This window comes from Mus caroli, unplaced genomic scaffold (genome assembly GCF_978045245.1).
Source record: "Mus caroli unplaced genomic scaffold, Mus_caroli_1 scaffold_2, whole genome shotgun sequence".
Taxonomy (NCBI): Eukaryota; Metazoa; Chordata; class Mammalia; order Rodentia; family Muridae; genus Mus; species Mus caroli.
The window spans coordinates 166,084,534-166,104,885 of record NW_028227257.1 but is presented as its reverse complement, the minus strand read 5'-3'; the positions used below and the strand labels follow the sequence as shown (position 1 = coordinate 166,104,885).

At 42.0% G+C, this 20,352-nt stretch overlaps 1 protein-coding gene and 1 pseudogene across 9 annotated transcripts in view; one reads left to right on the top strand and one right to left on the bottom strand.

Moving 5' to 3' along the window:
* Positions 1-20,352, top strand: part of Cacnb2 (calcium voltage-gated channel auxiliary subunit beta 2) — a 388,029-nt gene that overhangs the window by 211,539 nt on the left and 156,138 nt on the right. Inside the window, exon 1 of one of the 9 annotated variants that reach the window (XM_021156789.3) lies at positions 8,500-8,766. The exons of the other annotated variants lie outside the window; for them this stretch is intronic. Within the exon in view, the coding sequence (XP_021012448.1) occupies positions 8,716-8,766 (51 nt within the window). The 5' untranslated portion in view covers positions 8,500-8,715. Of the gene's footprint in view, positions 1-8,499; positions 8,767-20,352 lie in introns of those variants that run through there. 9 annotated transcript variants of the gene reach the window in all.
* LOC110290275 (mortality factor 4-like protein 1 pseudogene) lies at positions 14,912-15,901 on the bottom strand (annotated as a pseudogene).

The window sequence follows — 20,352 nt, the reverse complement described above, 5'->3', positions numbered from 1 at the left end:
TAGATAGAGGAGTCAGACATAGTCCACAGGAAAATGGCAGTTTATAAAGGTAAAAAGGGAAACCCTGTGTTAGAATGAGGTGTTTAATTTTAATCTGACATGTTAATTAGGTGAGACAAAGGAGGATTTTGATTGCTGGACTTGTTTTGTTTTTTTTGTTTGTTTGTTTGTTTGGTATTTTTTCTTTTTTATTAGATATTTTCTTTATTTTCATTTCAAATGTTATCCCCTTTCCTAGTTTCCCCTCTGAAAATCCCCTATCCCCTCCCCCCTCCCCCTGCTCCCCAAACCACCCACTCCCATTCTTGGTCCTGGCATTCCTCTATTCTGGGGCCTACAGTCGTCACAGGACCAAAGGCCTCTCCTCCCATTGATGACCAACTAGGCCATCCTCTGCTACAAATATAGCTAGAGCCACTAGTTCCACCATGTGTTTTCTTTGATTGGTGGTATAGATCCAAGGACCTCTGAGGATACTGGTTAGTTCATATTGATGTTCCTCTTATGGGGTTTCAGTCAACCTTCAGCTCCCTGGGTATTTCTCAGACTCCTTCATTGGGGACTTTGTGCTCCATCCAATGGATAACTGTCACCATCCGCTTCTGTATTTTCAGGCACTGACAGAGCCTCACAGGAGACAGCTATATCAGGCTCCTGTCAGCAGGCTCTTGTTGTCATCTGCCTAGTGTCTGGGTTTGGTGGTTGTTTATGGGGTGGATCCCCAAGTGGAGCAGTCTCTGGATAATTATTGTTTCAGGCTCTGCTCCAAACTTTGTCTCTTGTAACTCCATCCATGGGTATTTTGTTCCCCATTCTAAGAAGGAACGCAGTATCCACATTTTGGTCTTCCTTCTTGAGTTTCATGTGTTTTGCAAGTTGTATCTTGGGTATTGTAAATTTCTGGGCTAATATCCATTTATCAATGAGTGCATATCATGTGTGTTCTTTTGTAATTGGGTTACCTCACTCAGGATGATATCCTCTAGATCCATCCATTTGCCTAAGAATTTCATAAATTCATTGTTTTTAATAGCAGAGTAGTAATCCATTGTGTAAATGTACCACATTTTCTGTATCCATTCCTCTGTTGTGGGACATCTGGTTTCTTTCCAGCTTCTGGCTATTATAAATAAGGCTGCTATGAACATAGTTGAGCATGTGTCCTTATTACAAGTTGGAACTTCTTCTGGGTATATGCCCAGAACAGGTATTGATGGGTCCTCAGGTAGTACTATGTCCAATTTTCTGAGGAAGCACCAAACTGATTTCCAGAGTGTTTGTACCATCTTGTAATCCCACCAGCAATGGAGGAGTGTTCCTCTTTCTCCACATCCTCACCAGCATCTGCTGTCACCTGAATTTTTGATCTTAGCCATTCTGACTGGTGTGAAGTGAAATCTCAGGGTTATTTTGATTTGCATTTCCCTGATGATTAAGGATGTTGAACATTTTTTCAGATGCTTCTCAGCCATTTGGTATTCCTCAGTTGAGAAATCTTTGTTTAGCTCTGTACCCCATTTTTAATAGGGTTATTTGATTTTCCTGGAATCCAGCTTCTTGAGCTTTTTGTGTATATTGGATATTAGCCCCCTATCAGATTTAGAATTGGTAAATATATTTCCCAATCTGTTGGTGGCCTTTTTGTCGTATTGATAGTGTCTTTTGCCTTACAGAATCTTTGCAATTTTATGAGGTCCCATTTTTCGATTCTCGATCTTGCAGAACAAGCCATTGCTGTTCTGTTCAGGAATTTTTGCCCTGTGCCCATATCTTCAAGGCTTTTCCCTACTTTCTCCTCTATAAGCTTCAGAGTTTCTGGTTTTATGTGGAGTTCCTTGATCCACTTAGACTTAAGCTTTGTACAAGGAGATAAGAATGGATCAATTCGCATGCTAACCACCACTTTTGCTAGCACCATTTGTTGAAAATGCTGTCTTTTCTTCTACTGGATGGTTTTAGCTCCCTTGTCAAAGATCAGGTGAACATAGGATGTGGTTTCATTTTTGAGTCTTCAATTCTATTCTATTGACCTACCTGTCTGTTGTTGTACCAGTACCATGCAATTTTTATCACAGTTGCTCTGTAGTACAGCTTTAGGTCAGGCATGGTGATTCCCCCAGAGGTTCTTTTATTGTTGAGAATAGGTTTTGTTATCCTAGGTTTTTGTTATTCCAGATGACTTTGCAAATTGCCCTTTCTAACTCTGTGAAGAATTGAATTGGAATTTTGATGGGGATTGCATTGAATCTGTAGATTGCTTTCAGCAAGATAGCCATTTTGAATATATGAATCCTGCCAATACTTGAGCATGGGAGATCTTTCCATCTTCTGAGATCTTTTTTGATTTCTTTCTTCAGAGACTTGAAGTTCTTATCCTACAGATCTTTCACTTGCTCAATGAGAGTAACCCAAGGTATTTTTTATTATTTGTGACTATTGTGAAGGGTTTTGTTTCCCTAATTTTTTCTCAGCCTGTTTATCTTTTGTGTAGAGAAAGTCCACTGATTTGTTTGAGTTAATTTTGTATCCAGCTACTGCACTGAAGCTGTTTATCAGGTTTGGGAGTTCTCTGGTTGAATTTTTAGGGTCACTTATATATACTATCATTTCATCTTCAAATAGTGATATTTTGACTTCTTCCTTTCCAATTTGTATCCCCTTGATTTCCTTTTTTTGCCTAACTGCTGTGACTAGGACTTCAAGTACTATATTAAATAGGTAGTCAGAAAGTGGGCAACCTTGTCTAGTCCCTGATTTTAGTGGGATTGCTTCAAGTTTCTCTCCATTGAGTTTGATATAGCCTCCCCCAGCCTTGAGTATGCTGGCTCAGACCTTGCCACCACTGAAAATGAGACCACCTGGGGTGGAGCCTTCTCACCTAGATGGTTCTATTGTTCTGTCACCAGCATTGTTCTTCTCTGAGACACTGCTACCTGCGGAGAGGCTCCTGAGATATTCCAGAGACAACAAGCAATCCAGTAATTTACACCTACTTGCCAGACCAGTTCTCTCAGGCAGAACTTCTACAGGCTGGCTACAGGCATCAAGAATGGATCTGCAGGAGATGGGCTCTCTGCTTATATAAGCACAGATTGTTAGTAAACTTTGGAGCTTTGATCAGAAATTTGTCTTGGCCTTGTCTTTTCTTGCCATCTATTCTCTTTTAGCCCCAGCCTGCCTTTCAGGAGTACCTGGGTTCCTGTGGCCATGGACGGTCACAGTTTGACTTTGGCTACTGGTTTGCTGTATATTGCTTTTATTATGTCTAGGTATGGGCCTTGAATTCCTGATCTTTGATATTAGAATGGCTACTCCAGTTTGTGTTTTGGGACTATTTGCTTGCAAAATTGTTTTCCAGCCCTCTACTCTGAGGTAGTATCTGTCTTTGTCCCTGAGGTGAGTTTCCTGTATGTAGCAAAAGGTTGGGTCCTGTTTATGTAGCCAGTCTGTTAGTCTATGTCTTTTTATTGGGGAGTTGAGTCCATTGTTATTAAAAGATATTAAGGAAAAGTAATTGTTGCTTCCTGTTATTTTTGTTGTTAGAGTTGGGATTCTGTCCTTTCAGCTATCTTCTTTTACATTTATTGAAGGATTACTTTCTTGTCATTTTCCTCCTTGTGTTGGAGTTTTTCCTTTATTATCCTTAGAAGGGTTGGATTCATGGAAAGATATTGTGTGAATTTGGTTTTGTCATGGAATACTTTGGTTTCTCCATCTATGATAATTGGGAGTTTTGCTAGGTATAGTAGCCTAGGTTGGCATTTGTGTTCTCTTAGGGTCTGCATAACATCTGTCCAGGATCTTCTGGCTTTCATAGTCTCTGGTGAGTTCTGGTGTAATTTGGATAGGTCTGCCTTTATATGTTACTTGACCTTTTTCTCTTACTGCTTTTAATATTCTATCCTTATTTAGTGCATTTGTTGTTCTGATTATTATGTGTCAAGAGGAGTTTCTTCTCTGGTCCAGTCTATTTGGAGTTCTGTAGGCTTCTGGTATGTTCATGGGCATCTCTCTTTTTAGGTTAGGGAAGTTTTCTTCTATAATTTTGTTGAAGATATTTACTGGTCCTTTAAGTTGAAAATCTTCATTCTCATCTATACCTATTGTCCTAAGGTTTGGTCTTCTCATTGTGTCCTGGATTTCCTGGATGTTTTAAGTTAGGATCTTTTTGCATTTTGCATTTTCTTTGATTGTTGTGTCCATGTTTTCTATGGAATCTTCTGCACCTGAGATTCTCTCTTCCATCTCTTGTATTTTGTTGCTGATGCTCGCATCTATGGTTCCTGATTTCTTCCCTAGGTTTTCTATCTCCAGAGTTGTCTCCCTTTGTGATTTCTTTATTGTTTCTACTTCCATTTTTAGATCTTGGATGGTTTGGTTTGATTCTTTCACCTGTTTGACAGTGTTTTCCTGTAACTCTTTAAGGGATTTTTGTGTTTCCTCTTTAAGGGCTTCTAGCTGTTTACCTGTGTCTTCTTGTATTTCCTTCTTAAAGTCCTCCATCATCATCATGAGAAGTGACTTTAGATCCATGTCTTGCTTTTCTTGTGTGATTGTGTATCCAGGACTTGGTATGGTGGGAGAGTTTAGTTCTGATGATGCCAAGTAACCTTGATTTCTGTTGCTCCTGTTCTTATGCTTGCCTGCTGCCACCTGATTATATCAAGTGCTTGCTGTCCTCAATATATCTGATTGGAGCCTATCCTTCCTATAATTCTGGTTGGTTCAGGACTCCTCAGAGTCCAGCTTCTTCTGTGATCCTGTGATCCCGCGCTCCTGTGAACCTGAGATCCTTAGTGTGTCAGTGTTTTTGGCAGTCAAGCTTCCTCTGAGACCCTGAGATCCTGGTGTGACCTGTTATCCTGGGATCCTGGAATCCTAAGATCCTGGGCATGTTACAGTGCCTGGAAATGGTGTCTCCTCTGAGAACTGTGGGGCTGTCTGGTGTGTTCAAAACCAAGGTGTACCAGTACTGATCAGAAGGAACCCAAGCTGCTGGTCAGACAGGGCTCCCATGTCCTTGCTCCTGCTGTCACAGGCCCATCACAATTGTTTTGGAACAGATGTTGTGTTCCACTCACCAGTGATCCTAAGATCTTGCTCAGAGTCCTCTGGGGACTGTGGGGCCATCCACTGAGTTCAAGCCCAAGGTGACTCAGAGCTGGCACTGACTAGAAGGGAGTTGTCGATTGCTGGACTTCAATACTTTGATAGCTGGACCTTGTTACTCACCCTCAGGAGGAGGAAGTGGCCAAATAAGGAAATGGACCTTGGTGGCTAGCTTAGTAATCTAATCTCATGGTTTTTAGCAAGACAGAGGGAATGAGAGAGAAAGGCAAGGCCCTGCCAGAGCCATGTTTATCATGCTCAGTTTGACTAGAGTCCCTTTGGGTGCTAGAAAAGGTATTGAACATCATTTATCAGAGAAATAGTTGTCAAAATCCAATGAGAGCACCTCATACTTGTGAGCTTAGTGGCTTCTAAGAGGCAACGTGATTTGACTATAGAGAAGAGGGCACAGCTATACACATGAGTCTTGGGTTAGCTATAGAGAAAAGGGCATAGCTGTACATGGATTACTGGTGATGTGCTGCTCTGTGACTTTGTGTATTGGAGTCTAGGAGTTGCCCCACAAACCACATGTCAGTCAGACAGAGGTGGTTTATTGAGCATTCAGCCTAGGACTGACTGATCAGGACACAGTCTAGACTTAGGAACTGGACTGTGACCCTAATCCCACAGAGGTTTTGTTTGTTTGGTTTTGGTTTTGGTTTTTCTGTGTAGCCCTGGCTCTCCTGGTACTCACTCTGTAGACCAGGCTGGCCTTGAACTCAGAAATCCTCCTGCTTCTGCCTCCTAAGTGCTGGGATTAAAGGCGTGTACCACTACTGCCTGGCTCCCACAGAGGTTTTAAGACTGAAACCCACAAACATCTATGCCAATTTATTTTACCAATCAGGAGTTAGGGATAGGGAACTTCCTTAGAAACATGTGTTTGTAGTACACTTATCCTGGTCTCATTGGTTGAGTTACCCAATTGTGGCAGGTGACTTGACTTGTATAGCATTCATGTCCCAACTTGCCAACCAGGTACCAACTTGGGTACCAGGTTGTCCCTTTTTGTCAAGTAGGGTGTCAATTCCCAGGGAGATCTTGGGTCCAACTTATTTGGCTATCTATACAAAGCAGTTTCACATGACTTCTATTGTGATTGGTTTCCAAGAAGACCAAAGCATAGAACCTTACAGACTTTGGGCTAATGGTTAATTCAGGAATGAAGAAGTTCACAGTAACAGTACATGAGAAAGTTTCCTTATAACAGCATAAAATGCCTGGCTAGACAGGCAACAGTTTCCAAGGCCTTAATATGTACTTAACTTTTAAGAGTCTAGGCCATTTGCTTTCACTGCAAAATAGTAGGTCACAGTTTGTTCATTTGCTTTTCTATTTAGGTCATTTCTAGTTTTTGCTAAAAGCCCACTCCAGCCATGAAGATTGTGCCTAACTGCCTGCCTGGTAATGTGTAATATCGACTCTGGGTATGTAGTTTCAGAACTCAGTATCCAAGGTGATTGGCACCTAGAGCCTCCTATATTCCAAAACCCATGGATACTGAAGTCCTTTGTGCAAAACAGCTTTGTGTCACCTATAAAGTATGCATATCCTATATAGCACCTGTAGATTGCTAATAACACTCAACACATTGTAATGCTGTTAATAGTATGATGACTTATTTAGGGAACTTACTGTAAATAATAGGGAACAATTAGAGACTGGTTGTGAATTTTTCTTAAATTATTATCTAAAAATTATATGTTCGGTACAGATGCATAATTTTTTAAATGGTTAGTTGATTCCATAGATCCTGAACCCACAGACAGGAGTATCTGGCTACTGAATAGTGTGAGTATAGAGTCCAAGGTATGAGCCCCTTCACCTTCAGCATCAGGTCACTTCTTAGGCTGCAGCTTTAAAGCCACCATACCATCCTAAATTCTGGAAGCCACTGCACTGCTCTTCATTTCAAGGATTTTATATAAATGGAGTGGCACAGTACAGATCTGTGTCCCAGGGGTGCATGCACCAAATGAACCTGTTACCTATAGTTGTTGTCGGGGGCTGTCCAGCTCTCTGGAACATTCATAAGAAATACTGAAAGTTTTGTGAGTCACACACCACCCTGTCACTATTCTATTTTGCAGTAAGACTAAAACATCCACAATAACTGTAAAAAATAAGTGGCCATGTCGTCATAAATCTTTATTAGTGAATTTAAATAGAATCTTCATAATTTTCATTTTGTGTCACAAAATGCCCTTTTGGTTTAGATTTTTTTTTTTTTTTTTTTGCAAATTATTTAAGAATGTGAAACAGTTTGTCCAGTGACCCACATATATAAACCTAGCTATTTGGGAGGCTGAGGTAAAGTCAACTTGAGCTACAGAGTGCCTAAATGGCTACCCTGAGTACTTTAGTGAGACCCTGTTATTAAACTCAAAATTGAAGCTTCTAGAAAACATATCTTTAGCTTGTAGGTTGGAAATTGCCTCTGTCACTTTCTGCCTTACTTTTTGGCCTGGGTTTTCTCAGTGGAGCTGAGGGGGACAGCTGACAAAGCCACAGTGATTTGCCTGTCTACACCTCTCCCAGCAACTCTGCTGGAATTACGGGCATGCAGCCACTTGCTGCCTTTCACGTGGGGCTAGAGATTTGAACTCAGGCCTTCACACTGCAGCCAGACTATCCCCTACTGAGCCACCTGTTTTATATTTCCCAGATAGTAACTCTCTGTAATATGCATTGTGCTGATGACTTCGGGGCACAGCAGTAATTGCTTCCCTTTTATAAACTTCTTGTTTGGTTGATTGCTTTTCCTGTGGCTGGAGTTTGAGATAGGGTCTGCTTTTGTAACCCAGGCTTCCACTGCACAACCCAGGGTTGCTTTAAACTCACAGGACTATTTCAGTCTCTGAGTCCTGGGACGTTAGGCCACCACACCTAAATTGAAAACTGTCTTTTGAAGAAGTCTTCCATCTTAGAGAAAATCAATTTAACCAAGCAATATCTGACTGCAAATCAATTATGATCTCGGAGAACTTGGAAGACAATGAGAGAGAGAGAGAGAGAGAGAGAGAGAGAGAGAGAGAGAGAGAGAGAGAGAGAGAGAGAGAGAGAGACTACTTTCATGAATTAAAAAAAAAAAAAAGTTTTTCTTCATTGGGTAGGAGAGGAATGTTTTCACTTTTCTCCAAGACTTTTCAGGACAGTAGTTGAATGCTAAGAGTATACCGGGTTGTGTAATCTATTGTTCTCTGTGCAGAAAGTAGCTTTAAAAGCCCCGTTGTGGCCAGTGCTGCCTGAAGGCATGCATCTGATATTAATGAAGTGTTACTTTGCTTTGACAAGTTTACAGGCGTCTCTCTTCTGAGCCAGCTGACGTAATTCAAAGTAGGGAAAGACCCTCCCACTTGGCCCTTGCTAACTAACTGTGATGGGCTCTTCTGCCTTGCTTGAAGTGGTCCTGAAATCAGAGGGAGTTCTTGACATCTGAAGTACGTTAGAAAGTCATGAAGTCATACTGACTAAGATTACACATCTCAAACTTAAGGGAAAACCGGAGCCCGTGCGAGGCAAAGCCACCTTTAGCTGGTACCTGGTCCTTGCGGCTGTACACTATTTCTCCAGCGTTCTGTACACTGTTGGAACCGGTCTGGCATGCTTGACAGGCAGTTGGTGTCTTCTCAGACTCAATCCAGTATTCCTGGGGTAAGCAGGCAGGAAGTGTGGGGGTGTGTGTGGGGGGGGCTGTCCTAATGAACTGTGTGCTTTGGAGAGAAATGTCAACGTTTCTATGAGCCCAAGCTACAATTGTGCTAGCTGCTTTGCTGTGAAAAAGAAAAAAAAATTCTTGTCATTGCCGGAAATATCATATACATTGTGTTTGAATACTAAGGTGCGTTAAACAATTAAAAGAGTAACTTTAATTTTAAACCGAATCTTGCTGCGACTCCATTAGTAACTAGAGTGCCAGGGACTTGGTAGGGAGAAGAAAGCATCTCTGCTCGGAGCAGTCACTTGTTGTAGATCACTCTGACAACTTGGGTGCTGTGTATTTGGCTTCTTTCTTTCTTTGGGGGACTTTTCTATATAAATCTGGGAGCTTTGTCTTCAAGTGTTACAAACTAAGACTGTATTGCAGTTTATCTTTTTTTTTTTTTTTAATTTATGAAGTCCAGACAGGAGAGTCTAAAGTTTAAAATACTTAAAAAAAAAAAAATACAGAGCTTTACCGTGCAAAGACTGATAGCATCTTCAGGTTAAGAACTTTTACAGAAAACATCATATATTATTAATGACATTTAAAGCATGCTTTATAATACGATTTTATAATAATCATTGAATTAATATTATATATCTACTGCATTGTCTAAGATTAGGAATAATGATGTCTGTTTTTAAGGAGAAACTTCAAGCAAATCACATTGCTTATGATACTATTTTCCATTTTCTGAAAAAGCTTTAGGAAAAAGAACATCGCCAACAATTAAACTAGAGCTCATGAATATTAGTCTGAAGTTACAAGTGTGATTAGCAGGATGCACAAATACTTTATAATCAATTAAATACAGATTGTCTAAAAGTTCTCTCTGGATTTCCTAGTTGCTTCAACCTACCCTGCTCTTAGTTTAAGAGAGGAAAATACATGCTAAGAAAGTAGCTGTGTGCTGCTTATTTGTTCTGGATGCCATTATATAAGAATATTATTAGCCCAGCCAGTAAACCTGAGGGCACGTGGCCTAATTCCATGTGCTTAGTGACTATGGCTTAATTATCTGTGACTCATGGCTGGATTTCACTTCATGTTTTCTAAAGGTACAGAACTTTCTTCTGTTGGTGCATATTCAGTTTTGTTTGCTTGCCAGCTGGGGACGTAGTTCAGTGGTAGGGACCTTGCTTGGGGTGCACAATGCACTGGGTTTGGTCCCCAAGGCTGAACGTAAAATGGTCTATAATTGTAGTTCCATTCTTTAAGGCTTTATTGTGGCTGACAATTTGTTGGACGATCAAAAAGGATTTCTGGATGCTAGAAATCTGGTATATTGGCCACATTTTAAAATATTGTGTGTGATATAGAAGTGAGTCAACCTGTTTAGTTGTTCCTGCTTTCAGTGACACCTGGAATAATCATTTCTGGTAAGCTTGCTTACTTTCAAAGAATTTTATCAGAAGTGAAATGGCTGCTTCATTGTGTTTTTTCCTACAGAGAGATGTTAATTAGGAACATGTACAATTCACAATCTGAATTCAAAGTGCATTCAACCTATGATTTTGAGTCATTTCGGCAAAGACATTATGGATAATAATGGCAGAGATATTTAACAGTAGATTTAACAGTAGTGGTAATCCCTATGACTCTAAATAAGTAGTTTATCTTATGTTCATCTCATTCCTGCCTTGAAGGGCTAAGGAATTTTCCCAAGGAGATTTGTTCTTTTGAACTTTTTTCCCAAGCCTGTGCTTTCTGTTCCCTTTGGCCTGGATAGCTCTCATGTTAGGGTTTTGTTGTTGTTTGGTAGATTTGGGGTTAGTGGACAGTATTTCTATGGAGTTCAGGCTAGTCGAAAACTCAGGATCCTCATGCTTCAGCCTCCCAAGTGCTGGGATGATGGGCAAGCACCAACAGTGCTGGGATCATGGGCAAGCACCAGCAGTACTGGGATCATGGGCAAGCACCAGCAGTGCTGGGATCATGGGCAAGCACCAGCAGTGCTGGGATCATGGGCAAGCACCAGCAGTGCTGGGATCATGGGCAAGCACCAGCAGTACTGGGATCATGGGCAAGCACCAGCAGTGCTGGGATCATGGGCAAGCACCAGCAGTGCTGGGATCATGGGCAAGCACCAGCAGTGCTGGGATCATGGGCAAGTACCAGCAGTGCTGGGATCATGGGCAAGCACCAGCAGTGCTGGGATCATGGGCAAGCACCAGCATACCTCACTTGCTTATTTTTGAGGCCTCAGATGCTGAGTACCTGAAATGACAGGTCTATGTCTACTTTTGTTCTTATGAGTTTGTGCCTGTGCTTGAATAAGACTAATGAATGGATTTTCTTTTTTGAAAAATTAAAGTTTAAAGTGACACCTCATCAAAACTGTCTTCTGTGCTAGGTATGTAAACTCAGGTCTTACACTTACATAGCAAGAACCTCATCAAATGAGCCATTTCTCTAGCCCAGTTATTGGAATTCAGACTATATGGTTTTGACCCATTGAATAATTTCTATGGACTAAGTTCTCAGATGTATGGAAATATTTGCATTAAAAAGTAGGTGTAAATGTTTTTATTCTCTCTGGCTGTGCCTTTGATATTTCTTTCTGAAATGATTTGCTTGGCAATGCTAACATTACAATATACTAGCCATGTGCTAGTAGTGTAGCTCAGTGGTAGAGCAGCTACCCAGCATGCAGGAAGCTACAGGTTGAACCAGGCAGTGAAAAAAAAAAATGTCCAGTTCTCAATGCTAAGAGAGGCAGGTCTCTAAATGTCCAGTAGAAAAAGGGGCAGCCACGCGATCACAAGGTCCCTTCTCCAGGCGCTGTTAGATTCTAGAGAAATGGCTCATTTGATTAGGATCTTGCTATATAAGACCGGAATTTAGACCTCTAGCTCTTAGACACAATCTAGCATTTTCCATACTGTTTTCTTGATAAGAGACATTGAAGTTATTGCCATTTTGATCTTCATGTAAATTATGTTGTTTGTTAAATGTAAATTTTTGTAAATGTAAATGTTTGTAAATTATGTTGTTTGTTAACCTCACAAATGAGAATGACCAGACTTTAGTTAATTTCTTAGTCTTGGTATCTAACAGTGGCATTTTCATCATCAAAGAAAACAAAATCTGCCTTGTGCAGTCATCTAAGCACTTGTGATGGACTTGCTCTTGTTGGAAAGGTGGGGCCATTGACACCAACATCAACCTTCCAATGTCCACTTTGTTCCGTGCTTTTTCTTGTCCTCATAGTGACTCAGACCAAACAGGGCTTTGAGCTCCTGTGTAAGAGGAGAGCAGTTCTCAGTGTAATTATAACAAAAGATGTGGTTTTATTATTGATACTAGCCCTGGTCTCCTAGTTTGGAGCAAGATAGTTAATAGAGCTAGGGTTGCGTGTATGGACATGGGAGCAAAAGGAGAATCCATCCTGTTCTGTCATTCCCCACCTTATTTCCTTAAAAGGATTTGTCATTCAACAGGGAGCTAACTAAGCTTGTGGCCTTCAAGTCTCTCTTCCCCACAGTATAGAGATTACAGGCACAGAGCTTTAAGCTGGAATCCAAGCTCAGGTTCCCATACTTAGGCAACAGAACTCTTATTTACTGAAACATCTCTCTAGTTGCAGTTTGTTTGTTTTAAACATAGAAAATAAATTTAGCTTATTTTTAATTCTTTTAAATCTCTTCACTGTTTAAGAGGTCAGAAAGACCTAGAAATTGAAACAATTTCCTCTCTTCTTCCTCCTCCTCCCCTTCCTCTTCCCCCTCCTCTTCTTCTACCTCTTCCTCATCTACCTCTTCTTCTACCTCCTCCTCTTCCCCTTCTTCCACATCCTTCCCCTCCCCCTCCTTCTCCCCCTCTTCCCCTTCCTCCCCCTCCTCCTCCTCTCCCTCCTCCTCCTCTACCTCTTCTTATTCCACCATCTCCTCCTCCTCCCCCTTCTCTCATACATTATATTCCAACAGCAGTTTTTCTTCTCTTCCTTCCCCAGGTCCCTCCTCTCCCTTATATTCATTTTTCTTTTGTTTTCCTTCAGAAAAGAGCAAGCCTTCCAAGGGTATCAACTGCATCATAAGTGCCAAGAGTAGGTAGAAATCCACAGGTCAAGGTTAGGCAAGTCAACCTAGTTGGAGGAAATAGTCCCAAGTGCAGGCAAAAAAAGTCAGAGACATCACTTACTTCTACTTTTAGAAATCCCACAAGAACATCAGACAACATTCTTAAAGCACCTCAGGATAGCCATGTATCAGTCCTTTCCTTGAGGCCTAGGAAGAATTTGAAGAAAGCATATTCAATAAAAATATCATTGTAGTTCCATTTTGTTTTTTTATAGCAGTGTAGGCATTTCTGTGGCATGAAACCCCAAGAGACAGAAATCTCCCTCTTAGATTCAGGCTTGTGGCTGTTTTTGTGATTTAGTTTAATAAGGTTGAGTGTTCAATAAAAATAGTTGGAAGGCTTCTCCAAAGGCTAAATTCCATGTAAGAAGGTTTTGTGTATCCAGCACAGCTTAGGTTCCAGGTTTTTACAGTGGGCTGCGAATAATTTATGCTAATTTGACTTTTGAGTATTTCTGAAAAGAGGTTGTATAAGTTCTCAAATGCAACAATGTAAAAAAGTAACTTTCCTGTGATGGCCAAGAATATTAATCACCTACACATGACACATATCAACAACTGAATGAAACTCAGTGCTCCTGCAGGTGAGAAAATTCCCCTGTGCTTTGACTACAAGAAAACACATTTGCAAGTCTGCAAATGCTGAGGAACAAACAGGAGTTTTCACACTGCAGACAGGACAATTCAGAGAATGCTCAGGATACAAAGCAACTGAAGATTTAGAAGTCCTAGACTCACTTTAATTGAACATGTTTGCCGAGTGGCAACAATTACTGAGTCAATTTGCCAACCGCTCCTTTAAAATGATTTAATTAAGATACATATGTTTCTCATTGTAGTCAGAGAGAGAAAGCAACATGGCTGTGAGGACTCAATTTGAGCTTAGTAAAAGTTGATACTTTTAAGAGACCTTGAAAGACCCACAAATTGAGGACTCCCACACATTCTGACTCAGGAGAGGCGACACCTCAAATCACTCATGAGAAACGGTCTTGCTGCAAACTGCAAGAGGACTTTTAATTCAAGAGCGCTCTCGGGCCCATGGTCATACTCCATGCAGGGGTAGAGGACCTTGGCGCCCGAGTAACTGGGTAAGGGGGTATTTAAAGGAAAAAAAAAAAAAAACACAACTCAAGGAAGTGGGGAGGGCGTTGTTGGAAAATAGCAAAGATACCAGTTAAGAGTCACAAGGAAGTGCAAAGTCACAAGGGTCACAAGGAATACCTGGTAATTGTTTGGGTTATCTCTCAAGACAGTTTCTAAGAGCCCCTAACAATAGTACATTTGCATAGCGGGTTCCAGCAATGGTCAGGGTGGGTCAGGTTGACTTTCTTTGAATGAACACTCTTTGTTTCTTTCTTTTTTTTTTTTTTAATTTAAAGAAAAAATTTATTGAAGATCTGAAAAACAACTCCTACAAGATTGACTTTTCCAAAAAAATGCAGCTACACTGCATTGCATCTATCATGTTAAAAGGTGCATTAGACACAAATACAAAACCCATGAAAACAAGCCACCATTCTTTAACAGTTGAGCAAAGATAAGATGCCTAAGGAATGACATGGATGACTTGCAAAGGATGGGCTCTTTAAGCACCATTAAAAAATAAAAAGAGAGAGCACAGATGGATGAGTGTTCAGTTATATACACTGACATGAACCTTTGGCACTAGGAATCAGAGCATTTGTCATAGAGCATTAACACATATTATAAAAGTGCAGAGTGTCAAAGGAACAGAACCACGAGCATTCAAAATCAGCTTTGTCAACTAGGCAAATACTCTACAGCATGTCTCTCTGTTGTCCATCACTGATACACTGGTAGAAACTTTGAAATGAAAAAAAGAAAGAAAAAAGGAGCAGTTACTCCTTCTATTTTCTCTGTTTAAAATCAAAGAGGAAACAAACAACTCTGTTATACACTAACGGTCTTCAAAGTCCATCATTTGTACAAGAGAAGGACTAAGAACCAAACAGTTTACAGAGATCCAAGCCCGAGTGAGAGAGGGAGAGCACACCCCTCACACGGCTTTCCGATGGTACTCAGGAGGAGCCACTTCATCATCACTGGCGCTGAACAAAGTTGCAGAATTCTTTGCCAGGTACTTGAGAAAATCATGTAGATCAGTAATAAAGCAAGGCTTTTCTCATCAAGAGGTGTGTAGGCCAACATCGCTCCAATTCGCACAAATAATCTCAGCAAATGTAGCACTCCATGCACCTGGGACACGGGTGCATCCGGGTGGTCGGCGAGGATTTCAGCATACTGTGATCTCTCAAACTTGTAGAGGAGCTGAGTGCCCAGCATGACATTGAAGTATTCCTTTATCCCTGCCACCACCTCATTAACAGCATACTCTTTATTATCTGTATTTCCTCAAGACTTCGTATAATTTGCATAATCCTCCAAAATGGAGTCCACATTCTTCTTGGCAGGAAGATAAAAAAAGCTGCTTTGTCTGGTGATCAAGTCCCAGTCATCCACAAGCCAGGGTTTCAGCTCTTTAGGAATCTTCACTTTAACTTCAACTAAGGTTTCTTCATTTTCAATGGTAGGATCTACCCAGGCTCTCTTCTTCCTAGGAGGCTGAGGCGTCTCACTGGCACTACCACCATCTCTGTTTCCAGGTGTTTTCTGCTTGTTCTTTTTTGTTTTCACTTCAACATTTTTCTGTTGCAGACCCGATGTCGTCTTCCCCAGAGCAGCCCCTCTCATCTTGCCTTCTGCATATTGTTCCTGATTGGCCTTTTGAAGTTCTCGCTGTTTCTGCAAATTGGTGTCCACATATTTGAGTACTCTGCTTTCTGGCACCCATTCATCCCAATTTTTATTCCAGCCACTGTAATGGATGAAGTATTTCACTTGTTTGTCCTTTATGGCAACCTTTACACACTTTGCTTCATAGAGAAGAGGCCCATGAAAACACAGCACTAGCTTGCCCTCCTGGAATTTCGGCTTAGGGTCCTGCTTGGGCGCCATTTATAAGTGATTCGCCACCTCCTCCTTCTCCCACCACCCCCGACTACCTCCCCCTACTCTCTGAAAGAACACTCTTTGAACCCAGGAAGCAGGTGGGTGGAGGAATGTCGCTATCTGTTTTATGATTAGTATACCTTGGAGCATTGAGTTACAGAGGTCACATTCTCAAGCCTGGGCCTAAAGGTCTAGAATTTTGCTTTTACGTTATATTTTTTCAACCTCAATACTGTTGTTTCTTTGTGTTGGTAGGAAAATGGTGATTTTCAGGTCTATGCCAGGCTGTGATAAGATTGGACTTCTCAGAACCTCCAGTTCACTGGTCCCGCCTGATTTTTTAAGGGGTGGGATACTGTTGCTGAGACAACTAGTTGGCAGAGATGTTGTTAAGAACTGTTCATTTAAAGAGACTGGAAAAGCAGTTTTCATCAATTAATAACACTTCCCAATGTAATAAGGGAATGCATGAATAGCAACTATTCCTTTGCTAATTCAGTATGTGCTCAGGGCTGAGAAAATAGATGTCATTTTGATTTTTACAGCCAAGTAGAATCCCTGACCTCTCAAGGACATTTTTCCGCACCCTTGCAGCATAAACGTGACATTTCAAATGTCGTGAATGTTGGGCACTGTGTGTAGCCAAGGCAAAGGGGACTGGGCAGCTGATCTTAAGACCAGAACTTTGCTTGCTTAGGCTGAACTAATGCAGATCACCCAATAAACCTCATATGAAAATCAACTCAAGCTCTTCCGGTCAGAAAAGCACCTGAGCAGCTGGGGCGCAGGGTCTGCTGACACTCGCCAACTGCCCACAACACCCGCCACAGGATCTTAAGACTTCTGGTGAGGGGAGCACAGCTTCTGCTCCAATCCAATTGCGCGGGACCTGAGACTGCATTAGTTAGGGAAGCAGAAACCAGCCTGAGTAGGGCCACAGGCCTCACCCGGCCGGATCAGCGCCAGGGTAGCGGGAGCGCAGGGTTGCCTGACACCCGCCAGCTACCCACGACCCCCGCCGCAGGATTTTGGGACTGCTGGTGAGTGGAACACAGCTTCTGCTCCAGTCCAATCACGCGGGACCTGAGACTGCTCTGGTTGGGGAGAGAGAAATCCGGCCCACACAGGGCCACAACCCTCTTCCGGTCAGAAAAGCACCTGAGCAGCTGGGGCGCAGGGTCTGCTGACACTCGCCAACTGCCCACAACACCCGCCACAGGATCTTAAGACTTCTGGTGAGGGGAGCACAGCTTCTGCTCCAATCCAATTGCGCGGGACCTGAGACTGCATTAGTTAGGGAAGCAGAAACCGGCCTGAGTAGGACCACAGGCCTCATCCGGCTGGATCAGCGCCAGGGTAGCGGGAGCGCAGGGTTGCCTGACACCCGCCAGCTACCCACGACCCCCGCCGCAGGATTTTGGGACTGCTGGTGAGTGGAACACAGCTTCTGCTCCAATCCAATTGCGCGGGACCTGAGACTGCATTAGTTAGGGAAGCAGAAACCAGCCTGAGTAGGGCCACAGGCCTCACCCGGCCGGATCAGCGCCAGGGTAGCGGGAGCGCAGGGTTGCCTGACACCCGCCAGCTACCCACGACCCCCGCCGCAGGATTTTGGGACTGCTGGTGAGTGGAACACAGCTTCTGCTCCAGTCCAATCACGCGGGACCTGAGACTGCTCTGGTTGGGGAGAGAGAAATCCGGCCCACACAGGGCCACAAGCCTCTTCCGGTCAGAAAAGCACCTGAGCAGCTGGGGCGCAGGGTCTGCTGACACTCGCCAACTGCCCACAACACCCGCCACAGGATCTTAAGACTTCTGGTGAGGGGAGCACAGCTTCTGCTCCAATCCAATTGCGCGGGACCTGAGACTGCATTAGTTAGGGAAGCAGAAACCAGCCTGAGTAGGGCCACAGGCCTCACCCGGCCGGATCAGCACCAGGGTAGCGGGAGCGCAGGGTTGCCTGACACCCGCCAGCTACCCACGACCCCCGCCGCAGGATTTTGGGACTGCTGGTGAGTGGAACACAGCTTCTGCTCCAATCTTTAAATAGTGACAACGATAACAACTAACCCCAGAGATTACCAGACGGCGAAAGGTAAACGTAATAATCTTACTAACAGAAACCAAGACCACTCACCATCATCAGAACCCAGCACCCCCACTTCACCCAGTCCAGGGCACCCCAACACACCGGAAAAGCTAGACACGGATTTAAAAGCATATCTCCTGATGATGATAGAGGACTTCAAGAAGGACGTTAATAACACACTTAAAGAAATGCAGGAGAACACTGCTAAAAAGGAAGAAGACAATAAAGAGGAAGCACAAAAATCCCTTAAAGAATTGCAGGAGAACACTGCTAAAGAGTTACAAATCCTTAAAGAAAAACATGATAACATAATCAAACAGGTAGAAGTCCTTACAGAAAAACAGGAAAACACATCCAAACAGATGATGGAAATGAACAAAACCATACTAGACCTAAAAAGGGAAGTAGACACAATAAAGAAAACCCAAAATGAGGCAACACTGGAGATAGAAACCCTAGGAAAGAAATCTGGAACCATAGATGCAAGCATCAGCAACAGAATACAAGAGATGGAAGAGAGAATCTCAGGTGCAGAAGATTCCATAGAGAACATCGGCACAACAATCAAGGAAAATGTAAAATGCAAAAAGATCCTAACTCAAAACATCCAAGAAATCCAGGACGCAATGAGAAGACCAAACCTACGGATAATAGGAGTGGATGAGAATGAAGATTTTCAACTCAAAGGACCAGCGAACATCTTCAACAAAATTATAGAAGAAAACTTCCCAAATCTAAAGAAAGAGATGCCCATGAACATACAAGAAGCCTACAGAACTCCAAATAGACTGGATCAGAAAAGAAATACCTCCCGACACATAATAATCAGAGCAACAAATGCTCTAAATAAAGATAGAATACTAAAAGCAGTAAGAGAAAAAGGCCAAGTAACATATAAAGGCAAGCCTATCAGAATTACACCAGATTTTTCACCAGAGACTATGAAAGCCAGAAGATCCTGGACAGATGTTATACAGACACTAAAAGAACACAAATTCCAGCCCAGGCTACTATACCCAGCCAAACTCTCAATTAACATAGATGGAGAAACCAAAGTATTCCACGACAAAACCAAATTCACACATTATCTCTCCACGAATCCAGCCCTTCAAAGGATAATAACAGAAAAAAACCAATACAAGGACAGGAACCACGCCCTAGAAACAACAAGAAGGTAATCCCTCAACAAACCTAAAAGAAGACAGCCACAAGAACAAAATGCCAACTTTAACATCAAAAATAACAGGAAACACCAATTTCTTTTCCTTAATATCTCTTAATATCAATGGACTCAACTCCCCGATAAAAAGACATAGACTAACAAACTGGCTACACAAACAAGACCCAACATTTTGCTGCTTACAGGAAACTCATCTCAGAGAAAAGGATAGACACTACCTCAGAATGAAAGGCTGGAAAACAATTCTCCAAGCAAATGGCATGAAGAAACAAGCTGGAGTAGCCATTCTAATATCTGATAAGATTGACTTCCAACCCAAAGTCATTAAAAAAGACAGGGAGGGACACTTCATACTCATCAAAGGTAAAATCCTCCAAGAGGAACTATCAATCCTGAATATCTATGCTCCAAATACAAAGGCAGCCACATTCATTAAAGAAACTTTAGTAAATCTCAAAGCACACATTGCACCTCATACAATAATAGTGGGAGACTTCAACACACCACTTTCACCAATGGACAGATCATGGAAACAGAAACTAAACAGGGACACAGTGAAACTAAGAGAAATTATGAATCAAATGGATCTGGCAGATATCTACAGAACATTCTATCCTAAAACAAAAGGATATACCTTCTTCTCAGCACCTCATGGTACCTTCTCCAAAATTGACCACATAATTGGTCACAAAACAGGCCTCAACAGATATAAAAATATTGAAATTGTCCCATGCATCCTATCAGATCACCATGGACTAAGGCTGATCTTCAATAACAAAATAAATAATAGAAAGCCCACCTTCACGTGGAAACTGAACAACACTCTTCTCAATGATACCTTGGTCAAGGAAGGAATAAGGAAAGAAATTAAGGACTTTTTAGAGTTCAATGAAAATGAAGCCACAACATACCCAAACTTATGGGACGCAATGAAAGCATTTTTAAGAGGAAAACTCATAGCTCTGAGTGCCTCCAAAAGGAAACTAGAGAGAGCACACATTAGCAGCTTGACAACACACCTAAAAGCACTAGAACAAAAGGAAGCAAATTCACCCAAGAGGAGTAGACGGCAGGAAATAATCAAACTCAGGGGTGAAATCAACCAAGTGGAAACAAGAAAAACTATTCAAAGAATCAACCAATCAAGGAGCTGGTTCTTTGAGAAAATCAACAAGATAGATAAACCCTTAGCCAGACTCACTAGAGGGCACAGGGA